Source organism: Chlorocebus sabaeus, chromosome 18 (assembly GCF_047675955.1).
Source record: "Chlorocebus sabaeus isolate Y175 chromosome 18, mChlSab1.0.hap1, whole genome shotgun sequence".
NCBI classification, from domain to species: Eukaryota; Metazoa; Chordata; class Mammalia; order Primates; family Cercopithecidae; genus Chlorocebus; species Chlorocebus sabaeus.
In genome coordinates this window covers 3,658,673-3,670,683 of record NC_132921.1, presented here as the reverse complement: position 1 = coordinate 3,670,683, position 12,011 = coordinate 3,658,673, and the positions used below count along the sequence as shown (strand labels likewise).

Sequence of the window (12,011 nt, the reverse complement as noted above, 5' to 3'; positions counted from 1 at the left end):
CACGCGAGCTCGCGGACACGCACGAGGCGCCCGGGCCACAGAGGCGCGGGGCTGGCCCGGGGTCTACGCCTGGCCGAGCTCCAGGGCTCGCGGCCCGGCCCGGTGACCCCATCGCTCCCCTCCGTCCGCGAAGGCCCCGCGGCGCCGCGCATGCGCCCCGCGCCGCCCCCGCCCCCACCGCGCCCGCGCCTAACGCCCCCACCGCGGCCCGCGGGCCATGGAACCCGCCGAGGCCGGCGCGGTTCGAGAGCTCCGGTGCGCGCGTTCGGGCGCCTTTCCCCCGTGAGCCCGGCGGCTCTCGGACCGGGCCGCCCGCCGCCGGGCCGCTCCGCCCGCCTCTGCCGCCGGCTGGGCGCGCCCCCGCCGCGGTGCCCGCGCGTGCGCGCCTCCGTCGCCGCGTGTGAGTGTGAGTGTGAGTGAGTGTGAGTGGGTGTGGGTGCGAGCCGGGCCGCCGACGATGCCGCGGGGCCGCCCCCCGAAGCCCAGGGAGAGCAAGGCGCGCGGCGACTCCGGTAAGGCCCGCGGCCGCGCCCTCGCGCCCCGCCGGCGGCCGGTGCGGGGCCCGCGCCCTGCCAGTCCCCGGATGCGGCGCGGGGGGCGCCGGGAGCGGCGGGGCGGGGGCGGGGGCCGCGCAGACCCGGGCCGCCGCCGCCGCCGACTGGCCGGGCGGGCCGCAGCGCGGGCGGAATGATACGGGCGAGTCGCCGCCCGGCCCCTCCGCGCGCTGGGCCTACTTTCCTGGGCCGGGCGGCGGCTGAGGCGGGAGGCGGGAGGCGGGTGAGGGAGCAGGCGGCCGCCTCCTCCGCGCGCCCTGCCCCCGCCGGCCCTGTTGCGGCCCGCGCTAAACTTGAGGGAAAGTGGCCGCCCCGTGTTCCGTCCCGGGGCGGGAGGGCCGCGGGGCGCGCCGGGGAGGCGGCCTGGCTAGAGCCCCGGCCTGCGGACACCGCTCCCCGGGCTCCTCCCGGACGGCGCCCCCGCCCGATCTAGCGCGGCGCCGGCTGCCCCGGGGACGTTGGGCTCGGCCCACAGGGAGGCCGTGGAGCGCGGGGTCGTGCACACAGTAGGCGCCAGCGTTGTCCGGGAAGCTCAGGGTCGTGCACACAGTAGGCTCCAATGTTATCTGGGGAGCGCTGTGGGTCGTGCATACAGTAGGCGCCATTGTGATCCGGGAACTTGAACCCTGAGCCTTTGGAGACGCTGTGGATAGTGCATACATTAGGCGCCATTGTGATCCGGGGAGCTGGAACCCTGGGCATTTGGAGAGTGCTGTGGGTCGTGCAAACAGTAGGCGCCATTGTGATCCAGGGATATTGAACCTGGAGCTTCTGGAGAGCGCTGTGGGTCGTGCATACAGTAGGCGTCAGTGTTATGTGGGGAGCACTAGATCGTGCACACAGTAGGCGTCAGGAAGTGTTTTCCCCAATAATTTATGCTCCATGGTACTTTGCTAAAGTCATAAAATAACTCGGATTTTGTTTTCCAAGGAAGAAAGGCCCAGAATTTAAAAGCAGGCAAACACACAACCGGCCACCCCCAAACCTTGGCCCTTCCAGCAGTCAGGAATTGACCTGCTTTCCGCCCCAGCCCGGAGCTTGAGGAGCGGACTTCACGGCGCAGGGGGAACGGGGCGCGCTCGCCGGTGCCGCGGTTCCCAGGTCGAGGGCAGTGGGGTAGGGGGGCGCCGCGCCTTTTCTCGCGGGCGCTGTGGTTCCCGTGCGGCCTTGGACGCGAGTCTTCCCCCGGCAGGCCCGGTTCCTGGGCCTGGTCACCCGTGCAGCTGGAGCGGCGGTCCGCGTTTGGAAAAGGTTCTGAAGGGGCTCTAAGGGGGAGTAGGCGCCTAGGACTCCGTATGGGAGTTGGTGTGTTATGCCTTGACCTCCATTATTTTTATGTGACTGGTTAGCTTAGTGACTCAAGTGTTCCCCTTTTCTTGGGATGAGTAAACTGAGGCTCATTAAAGAGCTTGTGACCAGAGAACACAGATACCCCAGAGAAAGGTCGGGTTTGGAAACTACAAGGGTGATGCTAATTTTGTGTTTAGGAAGAAAGAGGTAATGGGTAGGAATCAGTGTAAACTTACTCCATAGGCCACACCGAACCAGGAGTTCTTGTCGTGATTGCACTTGGTAGAGTTAACACACATGCACATTAGGGAAACGTTGGTGGCCAACAGGCGTTTCAGCGAGCGTTCGCACACCTGATGGGCCTTTGTGGGCTGCGGGAGAGATGTTGGCTGCACTCTGACCCGGGTATGCAGATTTGTATGTAGTTGGCTAACAGCAGTGCTCAGAATTTTGATTAATGGTTGATGGTGTCTGGAAGGAGGTCTTGGTTGCCTCTCCCACTGTTGAGTTTTGGCCTTGACCTTATTTGGTTAGTTTAATTTTTTTGTTTTGTGTTGTTAATATGCCGTCTGCCAAAAATAATGTAAGGTGTGGTGTCTCAGTTACTTGGAAGAAGGCTTAGCACAGAGAAAGAATGTAAAATTTCCATGGCCACAGGTGGGGCACCCATTCCCCCAGTATCCACATCTCACTGATGGTATCCCTCTCCACCTGGTGTTTCACTCTCAGGCCTCAAGAATTACTCCATTTCTTTTATCCCCCAACACACTTCCTGATTTAGTCTTGCAGCTCCTACCTCGGGAATGGATTTCCAGTGGGCCCTCCTCTTTCCATCTCCAGAGGCGCTCCCTGGCCCAGCCGCCCTCTCTGGGCTGGAGGGCTGTAGCCCTCTTCCTGGGCCCTGCTAGTTCTGGGCTCCTATAAATAAATCGGTCACTTGGCAGCGTGGATGATCTTGTTAAATGTAAATCAGATGGCCACACCCTGATTAAAACCCTGCATTGGCCTCCTCATCCCTTTAACAGAAACCCACACTCCTCCGGGATCCTGCTGATCGGGCCTTGTCTGGCTCTTCTCTCTTTCCTTGCTCTGGCATGCAGTCTTCTGTTTTCCTTGATGCCACTTTAGTTTTTGTCTCAGGGCATTTGTCATTTCCTAGTCTGAGAAACACCTTTTGCTAGTCTGTGGCTCCAGGTGCTTTAGTGTCTTCAGAGAGGCCTTCCTCAAACCTGCTTAAAAGTAACCTTTCCCTTCTTAACACCAGTCCTCCTGTAGCAAAGTGGTTCTCAAACTGTGGTTCCTGGACCCATGGGGGTTCTCCAAGATGTTTTCAGGATTCTGTAAGGTAAATACCATAGTGAGACTAAGACAATTAGGCTTTTTCACGCCGTTAAATTTTGCAATTTTTGGCACAACTGCTGACATCATAGCACAAATCTAGGTGGTGGTGGCGGTACCTAAGAGTGAGGCTGCATTACCTTTATATATCACAGTCAAAAGGAACAGGTTGCACCAGAGAAAATGCAGAATAGATATGACAATCTAGTTGTCTTCTATTAATCGAGACATTACAAAGATTTGTAAAAATGAAAACCATTCTTTCTATTTTTGGGGAAGATATATTTTTCATAAAAATATGTTAACGTAGTAGACATTTTAAATGGAGAAATAGTTTAAAAATTGATTAGTTTTAATTTATAATAGGACAAACATCAATAGATATAACTTACATAAACTAAAAGACTTTGAGGGCCTCTGTTTTTTTTGTTTTGTTTTAAATAGAGATGAGGTCTCACAATGTTGCCCAGGCTGGTCTTGAACTCCTAGGCTCGAGTGATCGTCCCACCTCAGCCTCCCAGTTTTGCGATTACAGGCATGAGCCACTGCTTCCAGCTGAGGGCTGCATTTAAGAATGTATAAAAGGGACCTGAAACCAAAATGAGGAACATTGCTCTATCAGTTACTGTGTTAATCATGTTTCTCATAAGTGAGGTGGTTTTGTTTTCTCTATTGCCTTATTATGAATTTTATTCCTAAGAAAACTGCAAGGGATGTAGGGATTTTTACAGATCGGGGAATTAAGCTCAGAGCGGATACCTGATTTTTTTTTCTTTTTGAGTTGGAGTCTCTATTGCCCAGACTGGAGTACAGTGGCACGATCTCAGCTCATTGCAACCTCTGTCTCCTGGGTTCAAGCAATTCTCCTGTCTCAGCCTCCTGAGTAGCTGGTATTACAGGCGTGAGCCACCGTGGCTGGCTTTTTTTTTTTTTTTTTTCTTTTTTCTTTTGTATTTTTAGTAGAGACAGGGTTTCACCATGTTGATCAGGCTGATCTCAAACTCCTGGCCTCAAATGATCTGCCCGCCTCGGCCTACTAAAGTGCTGGGATTATAGGTGTGAGACACCGCACCCAACCTGGAAACCTGGTTTGGAAAGTCCACCTAGTTTCTGAGTGGCAGTTGGGAACTGGATCTCCATTTGAATACAAAGCATGAATTTTAGGCCTGTCACCGTGGCTCACACCTGTAATCCCAGCACTTTGGGAGGCTGAGGTGGGCAGATCACTTGAGGCCAGGAGTTCGAGACCAGCCTGGCCCACATGGTGAAACCCCATCTGTACTAAAAAAAAAATACCAAAATTAGCCAGGCATGGTGGCTGGCGCCTGTAGTGCCAGCTACTTGGGAGTGCTGAGGCATAAGAATCACTTGAGCCCAGGAGATGGAGGTTGCAGTGAGCTGAGACTGCGCCACTGCACTGCAGCCTGGGTGACAGAGGGAGACTCAGTCTTAAAAAAAAAAAAAAAAAAAAAAAAAGGCGTGCATTTTAGTGTTCTGCCTTGATAAATATAAAGCCCTACATGTGCATTAATTCCTGTATTCAACAACTTTTTGTTGTTGTTGTTGAGACAGAGTTTTGCTCTTATTGCCCAGGCTGGAGTGCAGTGGCACAATCTTGGCTCACTGCAACCTCTGCCTCCCGGGTTCAAGTGATTCTCCTGCCTCAGCCTCCCGAGTAGATGGGACTACAGGCGCATGCCGCCATGTCCGGCTAATTTTTTTGGATTTTTAGTAGAGACGGGGTTTCACCATGTTAGCCAGGATGGTCTCGAACTCCTGACCTCGTGATCCCCCACCGTGGCCTCCCAAAATGTGGGGATTACAGGTACGAGCCACTGTGCCCAGCTCCACAACTATTTTTAAAGCACTTCCTGTGATAAGTGAGCCCTGTGCTGGGGTCTAGGCACACAAAGCTGAAAAGAGACATGATCCTAGGTATCCTTATAGTGGTTCATGGTGACAGATCGGGCACTTGAAGTCTAGGCTTCCTGGAGAAAATGATGTTAAAATTGAAATCTAAAGAAATGAATAAGAAGAGGCCCACTGAAAGAAGATTAGTTGAAGTAGTCAGGACATGAGAAGTGAGTCTCACCGGCATTGATGGGCAGCATTCATTCAGCACTTGCTGTGTCCCTGGCACTATCCTGGGGGCAGAAGGATGAGTGAGATATGCTTTTTTTCTTTATCGTAATTATTTTAACAATAATGTGACCTTGAGGGAAACCACATTTTGGAATCTTGTATGACTTCCATCTGTTTTTTCCAATGGAATGGTGCAAAATTTTTCTTTTTAGCTTGTGCCTTTAGTTGGCCTCCTGCTGTTTCTTTTTCCTTTTGGAGGGATATTTGTAATACTTAGTTCATTTCCAGAGAGTGGAGACAGGCAGACCATAAGCCCAATGGATAAACAAGTCTTTTCCTGATTAGGTTACCAGTTCAGGAATTTTCAGTTTTCTTCGATGAATTCAAGAGCCCAAGGGGAGGGCACCACCAGCGTAAGCTAGGGGTAGTAGGACTTGACCTTTTTTTTCTTTGAGACAGGGTCTTGTTCTGTCGCCCAGGCTGGAGTGCAGTGGCACGATCTTGGTTCACTGCAACCTCCACCTCCCGGGTTCAAGTGGTTCTCCCACCTCAGCCTCCCGAGTAGTTGGGATTACAGGCGCATGCCACCACGACTGGCTAATTTTTTGTATTTTTAGTAGAGATGGGGTTTCACCATGTTGGCCAGGCTGTTCTTGAACTTCTGACCTCAGGTGATCCACCTGCCTTGGCCTCCAAAAGTGCTGGGATTACAGGTGTGAGCCACCTGTCACACCAAACTTTATTTTTTTAAGAGGCAGGAGGTAGCCAGAGCTGTAATACCCTTAGGCTTATGGTAACAGTGGAGTACTTACTTGCTTCAGGGAGACAACTTCTGCTTAAAATAGTAACTTTCTAACAATATCAGGTATCTATCCAAGGATGAAACCCTCCACTCTCCATAATTGAACTTTTTAGGTAGGCAGAAATTTGGAGTATTTATTTTGGAGACGAAGTCTCGCTCTGTTGCCCAGGCTGGTGTGCAGTGGCGTGATCTGGGCTCACTGCAACCTCCGCCTCCCGGGTTCAAACAATTCTCCAGTCTCAGCCTCCCGAGTTGCTGAGACCACAGGCACATGCCGTCGTGCCCAGCTAATTTTTTGTATTTTAGTAGAGACAGGGTTTCACCATGTTGCCCAGGCTGGTCTTGAACTTCTGAGCTGAGACAATCTGCCCGCCTTGGCCTCCCAAAGTGTTAGGATTACATGTGTGAGCCACCGTGGAGTATTTAGTATTTTGAAGGAAGTGTGATTAGATAACCTCTAAATATTTTATAATCCTGGCATTAAGTAGTGATATCACATGGGTTCGAAACCTTGGTCTTTCATACAAAACGAGCTTGGGAAAAGCTTTAGTGTAAACCATAATTCCTTATTAGATAAAGTCAATTCCATACTTTTGGAATGCTTTTTATATTTCATGCCTTTACGTTGTCTGTGTGTACAGAGATAGTGTGTCTCTGCTTTCAAGAAAGTAGCAGTGTTTTTCAAGCTATTTTTTGTTATAGAACTTTTCTTCACGTGAAGTATCATGGCAAGGCCTGCAGCATGGTTCTCACCCTTGGCAGCTCAGCATTATGGAATCTCCTGGGGGAGGAATTTATTTATTTATTTATTTTTTGACGGAGTCTCGCTCTGCGCCCAGGCTGGAGTGCAGTACCATGATCTCAGCTCACTGTAATCTCTGCCTCCCGGACTCAAGCCATCCTCCCACTTCAGCCTCCTGAGTAGCTGGGACTATACCCTTGCGCCACCATGCCTGGCTAATTTTTGTATTTTTTGTAGAAACGGGGTTTCGCCATGTTGCTCAAGCTGGTCTCAACTTCCTGGACCCAAGCGATCCCCTGCCTCAGCCTCCCAAAGTGTTGGGATTACAGGCATGAGCCATTGTGCCCAGCCAGCTTATGATTGCTAAGAGAAGCTAGAAATGTGTATATTTATTTGAAACCTCTTTGTTGTTACATTTAAGTAACTATTTTATTCACAAAAAACATCTGCCTAGGAAAGTGCACAAGTTGTAGGTGAGGAGTTTCATGAGTTTTCCTGTGGAGCCAGCAGCCAGAGCGTTTGTGCCCCTCGCAGTCACTGGCCCTCCCCGCACTGTCCTGGCTTCTGATACCACATGTTAGCTTTACCTGTTTTTGTTTCAGTTTTTCTTTTTTGAGATGGAGCCTCACCCTGTCGCCAGGCTGGAGTTCTGTGGTGCGATTTCCACTCAGTGCAACCTCTGTCTCCTGGGTTCACGTGATTCTCCTGCCTCAGCCTCCTGAGTAGCTGGGATTACAGGCACGCGCCACCACACCTGGCTAGTTTTTTGTATGTTAGTAGAGACAGGGTTTCCCCCTATTGGCCAGGCTGGTCTTGATCTCCTGACCTCGTGATCCATCCACCTTGGCCTCCCAAAGTGCTGAGATTACAGGTGTGAGCCAGTGTGCCCGGCCAGCTTTAGCTGTTTTTGAAGTAAATTGAAATTATAGTATGAACCCATATTTTTTCTGGCTTGATTCATTCAATATTTATTTTTATGAGATTATTCCTGTTGCTATGCAGCAGAACTGTGTTTTTTTGATAGGTATATAGTATTCCATTATATGAACCTGCCATAAATTACTCTTCTCCTCTTGATATTTGGGTTATTTCTAGTTTTTGGCTCTTTTGAATAAGTGTTGCTACAAACTTTTATGTATTTCTGGGCCATAGTGAATACAGCCAGCCAGTCTCCCAGTGACAGTCCCGGCTTCCTCTCCTACCAGCAGGGGGCGTGCGAGCACTTGTTCCGCAGGCTCAGTAGCACTTAGTATCGCCTCTCCGGGGGGATTCAGTCTTTCGACTTCCCTGGGCCACATTGGAAGAACTGTGTTGGGCCATACATAAAATATGCTAACACTAATGGTAGCTGGTGAGGTTAAAAAAAAAAAAATTGCAAAAAAAATCTCATAATGTTTTAGGCCAGTTTATGAATTTGTATTGGGCCATATTCAAAGCCATCCTGGGCTGCATGTGGGCTGTGGATTGGACAAGTTTGGCCTGTCCCTTTATTGCTTAGCTGTTTTGGTATGTATAATGGTATCTCATTTTGATTTTTATGTTGAGTTCTGTGCTAATACGGTTTTTATGTTTGTCAGCCATTTGTTCTCTTTTGCTAAGCTCTGTTGAAGACCTTGACCTGTTTTTCTACTGGGACATATGTATTTTAAAATTAATGCTTTCTTTTCTAGAGCAGTTTCATGCTTACCCAAAATTGAGCAGATAATATGGAGCAGATAGTATGGAGACACCTTCTGTCCTGTCTCTCCTCACAGTTTCTCGTATTAGTAACATCTTGCATTAGTGTAATAAGTTTAGCCAATGTTGATACATTGTTATTAACTAAAGCCCATCGTTTGCATTAGGATATGTTTTCTGTGTTGTGCATTCCATGGGTTGGACAAATGCATATCTGCCGTACAGTGTCATACAGAATAGTTTCACTGCCTTTTGCTCCATCTATTCATCCATCCCTTCCCCGATCAATGGCAAGCACTGATATTTTTATTGTCCTTGTAGTTTTGCCTTCCCCAGAATGTCACATAGTTGGAAGCGTTCAGTATGCAACCTTTCAGATTGGTTTTGAGTAAGCAACATTCATTTGCATTCCTCCACGTCTTTTCAAGGCTTGATAGGTATTTCATTTTGTTGCTGAATAATATTCCACTGTATGGATGTATCACATTTATCCATTTACATTTTGAAGAACATCTTGGTTGCTTCCAGTTTTTAGCAATATGAGTAAAGTTGCTATGAATATGTGTGTGCTGGTTAGTGTTGGATGTAAGTTCTCAAGTCACTGGGGTAAATCTCGGGGACTGTGACTGCTGAATTGTATGGGAAAACTATGTAGTTTTTTCTAACAGGCTGCCAAGCTGTTTTCCAAAGTGGTTGTACCATTTTGTATTCTCACCAGGAATGAATGAGACTTTCTGTTGTACATCCTAATCAGCATTTGGGATTAATTAGTTTTTTGGATTTTAGCCATTCTGTTAGGAGTGTACTGGATATCTCATTTTGATTTGCAATTTCCATCATGTGTTTAATTTTCACCATATGATGTTGAGCATCTTCTCATAGGCTTATTTGCCATCTGTGTATCTTCTTTGGTGAAGGGCTGTATGCTGTTTTATTACTGATGTATAGGAGTTCTTTATATACTCTGGATGAGTTTTTTGTAGTCTCCTATTCACTCTTTTAAAGATACGCTCTAATCAATTAAACAAGTTCTTAATACCAGTTTGTCAGTCCTTTAGTATTTTTTGGATCTATTTAAATAATATTTGACCACTGTAATATTTTCCTATGTTTTCGTCTAGAGGCTTTATTGCTTTACATCTTTATTTTGTTTTTTTGAGAGGGGGTCTTGCTCTGTCACCCAGGCTCGAGTGCAGTGGCGTGATCTTGGCTCACTGCACCTCTGCTTCCTGGGTTCAAGTGATTCTTGTACCTCAACCTCCTGAGTAGCTCAGATTACAGGTGCGTACCACCACACTTGGCTAATTTTTTGTATTTTCAGTAGAGATGAGGTTTCACCATGTTGGCCAGGCTGGCCTCCAACTCCTGGCCTTAAGTGGTCCGCCCACCTTGGCCTCCCAAAATGCTGAAATTACAGGTGTGAACTGCTGCACCCAGCCATATGTCTCACCTTAGACTGACACTTCATCTGAATGTGATTTGAAGAGGGAAAGGTCAGGATTTTTTTTTACATATAGTTATCCAATTAATCTGCAGTATTTGTTGGAAATACCATTTTTGTCTTTTTACGTGGTTGCAAATCAGGCGAAGAATTGTTCTGTACTCGATTCTTTTCCATTGTTTTTTTTTGTTCCTGGCTAGTCAATTTCACGCTGTCTTAATTATGCTATTCTGAGTATTCTGAGTCTTGGTATCTAGTATGGGAAATATAAGTCCTCCATTTAGTTTTTAATTTTTGCGATCATCTTGACAATTGTTGGTACTTTTCAATTTCATGTAGCTTTTTGAATAAGCATATACATTTTTATAAAAAAAACTTGCTGGGATCTTGATCACATTATATTGACTATATAGATAATGTGGGTGGAGCTAATGTCTTTACAGTCTTGCGTCTTTGAATCTAAACACAATCTCTCCAATCATTTCTTTCCTCGTTATCGTCTCTCAGTCATGTTTTGGGACTTCAAGATAGAGGACTTATACAAATATTGTTAAATTTACTCCTAGATATTTGATATTTCCTGAAACTATTGTTGATGGTATTTTAAAAATTTCATTTTCTGTATGTTTCTTGTTTATAGAAATACAATTGGATTTTAAAAATTGATATCGTTCTAAAGTCTTTTACATATTTATTATTTGTGATAGTTTGTAGACTCTTTTGGAATTTTTTCTATAATCACATTTGTAAATATTGACAGTTTTATTTCTTCATTTGTAATTTTTATCACTTTTGTTACTATTTTTTCTGGCTCATTGTACTGGCTAGGATCTCTTCTATAATGGTGAATGAATGTGGTGAATAAGGGACATTCTTGACTCGTTCCCAACTGCAGGAGAAAAATTGTATAATTAACTAGGGTGCTTGTTGTGGGCTTTTTTGCGGGGGGAGTGGAGGTAGATATTATCCAATTACATAAGTTTTATTTCTGTTTTGCTAAGTGTTTTGTATCATGAATGAGTCTTGAATTTTATCATGTTTGTTTTGTATTTATTGTGGTGATCGTGTGGTTTTTCTCTTATATTTTGTTGATAGGGTAGAAAATGTTGATTTTTCTAATGGTAAGTCAAACTTGTATCCCTGGGATACAAGCAAAATTCTTTTTTGTATATCTGGATTTGATTTGTACATACTTTATGCTTTCTATATCTGTGTTTATGAGTCACATTAGACTACAGTTTTATTTTTTTATGTTGCCATTCTCAAGTTTTGATATCAGTATTTTGCTGGCTTCATAAAATAGGTTGGAAAGTCTTCCTTTATTTTCTTTTCTCTGTAAGAGTTTATAATAAGGTTGGCATTATATTGTTTTTAAATCTTTGGTAGAATTCCCTGTTAGAATCATCTGGTCTTTGAGATTTCTTTGGGGAAATTTTATATTTTTAATTTTTAAAATAATGTAAAAAAATAGACATGAGGTCTTGTCATGTTGTCTAGGCTTGTCTTGAAAACTCCTGGGCTCAGGCAGTCCTCTCACCTTGGCCTCCCAAAGTGCTGGGATTACAGGCATAAGCCACCATGCCTAGGCCTTTTGGGGAAAATTTTAAATTGCAGATTCAATTTCTTGAGTATAAATGAGACAACTGAAGTTTAAAATTTTACTTTGTGTCAGTTTTGGTAAGTTTTGTTTGTAAGACCCATCTAATATTTTACAATTTATTAACAGAACATTATTCATAAGTAGTTCCCATTATCTTTTTATGACTGTAGGCTCTGTAGTGATGGCCCTCCTCTTTTCTCTGATGATGGAGATTGTGCTTTTTCTTATTTTTTTCTTAATCATGACAGGGTTTATCAATTTTAACAATCTTCTCAAAGAACCAAGTTTGGACTTTCAATTTGATTAATAGATGTTTTTTTTACATACCAGTAGTTTCTTCCCTTTTGCATTTTCCTCCTCCTACTTTCCTTAGGGTTTTTTTTTTTTTTTTTTTTTTTTTTTCATTTCAGGCTTTAATGAAAGTTTGTATATAAGACTACTTTGTTCCTGCATCTACTCGATTGTTTCTTCCTTATATTTGCCCT

General features: G+C 45.9%; 1 protein-coding gene across 5 annotated transcripts in view; it reads left to right on the top strand.

Annotated features, from left to right (window-relative positions):
* The first annotated feature begins 219 nt into the window (after nt 1-219).
* ZNF236 (zinc finger protein 236) overlaps nt 220-12,011 on the top strand; it is a 147,204-nt gene continuing 135,412 nt past the window's right edge. For 2 of the 5 annotated variants that reach the window (XM_037988023.2, XM_037988020.2), the window contains exon 1: nt 222-512. Coding sequence is in view for 3 of the 5 variants with exons in the window: in XM_037988020.2 (XP_037843948.1) it covers nt 458-512 (55 nt within the window). In the remaining 2 variants the exon portion in view is untranslated. Of the gene's footprint in view, nt 513-666; nt 3,190-12,011 lie in introns of those variants that run through there. The other 3 variants (XM_037988024.2, XM_037988025.2, XM_037988022.2) reach the window with 3 other exon arrangements.